Source organism: Ruditapes philippinarum, unplaced genomic scaffold (genome assembly GCF_026571515.1).
Source record: "Ruditapes philippinarum isolate M1 unplaced genomic scaffold, ASM2657151v2 ctg8168_1_1_1_1, whole genome shotgun sequence".
In the NCBI taxonomy this organism is placed as follows: domain Eukaryota; kingdom Metazoa; phylum Mollusca; class Bivalvia; order Venerida; family Veneridae; genus Ruditapes; species Ruditapes philippinarum.
Window position 1 is genome coordinate 79,268 of NW_026854214.1, and position 2,421 is coordinate 81,688.

At 32.6% G+C, this 2,421-nt stretch overlaps 1 protein-coding gene across 1 annotated transcript; it reads left to right on the forward strand.

Moving 5' to 3' along the window:
* Positions 1-442: 442 nt before the first annotated feature.
* Positions 443-1,286, forward strand: LOC132739456 (uncharacterized; the record flags this gene model as incomplete). Its single annotated transcript, XM_060727176.1, has 3 exons — positions 443-533; positions 830-893; positions 1,089-1,286. Coding segments are annotated over exons 1-3 (331 nt in total), but the record flags the coding sequence as incomplete, so codon positions are not given.
* Positions 1,287-2,421: the final 1,135 nt, after the last annotated feature.

The following is a 2,421-nucleotide window of genomic DNA, read 5'->3' on the forward strand; positions in this document are numbered from 1 at the left end:
GTTTTATAACATAAAATTAGTATCAGTAAAGGAAAACTTATTGTCGGTAAGGACTATTTATTTATATATACAAATTGTAGACCAAGCTTCATAAGAATATCAGAACAAATATTTTTTCATCGTACGTTAGTCCAACTGTGTAAGTGGTCGTGGTACTCTTTTCTTTTTTTATATGTTTGGACTTATGTGTAGCTGCTTAGAACCTCTCTGACGACGTTTAACGACAAATTAAAGTAGTAAATAAAGATACGTACGAAAAACGAGTTTTTTTTCTTGACCATCAAGCTTTAAACATCAAGGTCAACGTTTAACAAAAAATAAATTAATACATAAAATGTACGGATGAAAGACTATTTCCTTAATCAGAGAATAGTTATTTTTTTTAGATGAGATTACGTTTACTGTTTAATTCAAATACCAATGCCTAAAAAATATATCTTTGTTGATCAATTAATGTTTGAGGGATGGAATCAAATCTGCAAACAGTTAGAGAGAAGCAGCAAAAATATTGGTATGACCAGGATACGCCTCAGGTATAATCAGAAAATTATTTTTGATTGTTATCCATTTCTTGATTATGAATGGCTATTTTTCTATGCATTTATTAAAGGAATTGATTATAAAAGCTAGGCTTTTGCAAAACGGTGACACAAATAATGTCGGTTATTCCTGAAATAGAGATTTTTTCTAATAATATTTTCCTAATTTGATAGAAATTATCAGTTGAAACGTCAACAAAAATAAGTGGTCTCTTCAGTTTTATCTATGTTGAAAACATATTAGAGCGATTGAATACATCTGAAATTACAATGAACAGGCTTTCTTTTAGGATAGACGAACTGAAATGGATAAGAAATATATACATGGAGATGGTTACGTAGAAAATCAGGATGGTAAGTTATCTCAAAATTATTATTATCTCAACTTATTTTCAACTTATTAATTGTAGCATAAAAGATATGATTTATAATTATATTTTCTCTGATTTTAAAAATTGTTTTATATGGCTGATATAGCGCTTAATGCACAAATAAAATACTCATTTCTTTCAGCATGAGTATCAAAATGCTTATTTTGAAAAATTGTAGATTTTAGTACCAGACGTTCCGAAGGGTATAACTTTAGAACACCCGTTGATAACACACTGAAAGATACATATGTATATGAATATGCCAATAAGTTGCCCTCCGTTGGTCTTCTATATTCAAGTGTTTGCAGTGGTACGGCATTTCGTGTTGGAACCAGATTTGCAATGACAGCTTGGCACATTGTTGAAAAGATTATTGGTAAGGAGAACTTACAGTAGGGTGAACGTTTCGGTTGTCAAAAAATAGCGTTTTTCGTGCGTCCGTTTTTCGTGTAACGTGCGTGCGTATAGCGTGCAACGTGCGTTTGCTGAAACGCTTTCTCAAGCGTGCATCGTTTACAAGCGTTTAACGTTTATCGTTTTCCGTGTATCGTTTTTCGTTTATCGTGCGTCTGAAAGCGTGCGTTTCTTATTCCCAGAAACGTTTAGCGTGCGTCTGCGTTCGTCTAAGCGCTTAAGTACCGTGTTTTGCGTCTGTTACTATTGAGAAGATAAAGAATATCTTAGATAGATATATTATGTAAATTTGTTGTTTCTTAAACATGTAAGAGATGTTCTGTGTCCCTGTCAAAGAATAGAAATATTATATAAAGAAGTATTATTGTGATATTTACATTAAAGTTTTAAAGACTGTCCGAATCCTATCCGAATACTATTTAGGGTGATAATTATTTTAGACAGTTCCTTCCTATTTTTCTTGACAGATTTATATTGATATGTAACAGCCTGGCAGGGACTCGAACCCCTGACACTCGGAATACGATTCCGCGGCTCTTGAGTTCCTCTGAGCTATTCGGCTGCTTACACGTTTTACTTGTTTAAATACTAAATAGTTATAAACCTACTGTGTATGCAAATATTTCTTCGAATTTCCCAGAGTAGTATAGGCGCCTCTTTAACGTCACGACTGCGCATGCGCGGCGCCATATTGGATTCTATTTTTAGAATGACATCATCGTTTTATTTTAGAATGACATCATCGTTGTATTTTTAGAATGACATCATTGTTTAATTTTTAATCTCCCGGAAGTATACGGAGCTGACTTGTATACCCGATCTAGAGCGTAAATCGCGGACATTGAGGGTCAGGTCCTCGGCCAAAGACGGGGAGATAAAATTAGTATCCAAGCATTTCAAAATTAAATGGCAAAAATAATGATTCCCTTTGTTTTTATATTTTCCACACTGCGTACAGTGTACTTGACAACTGATTTAATTATTACTTTTAATCAATGTTCTCTATAATACACGTTTAATTTAACTCAAATAACTAACATTTTAAATGTATTTCTTCATATTTTAAATATCACCCTTAATACATAATTTATTTTATA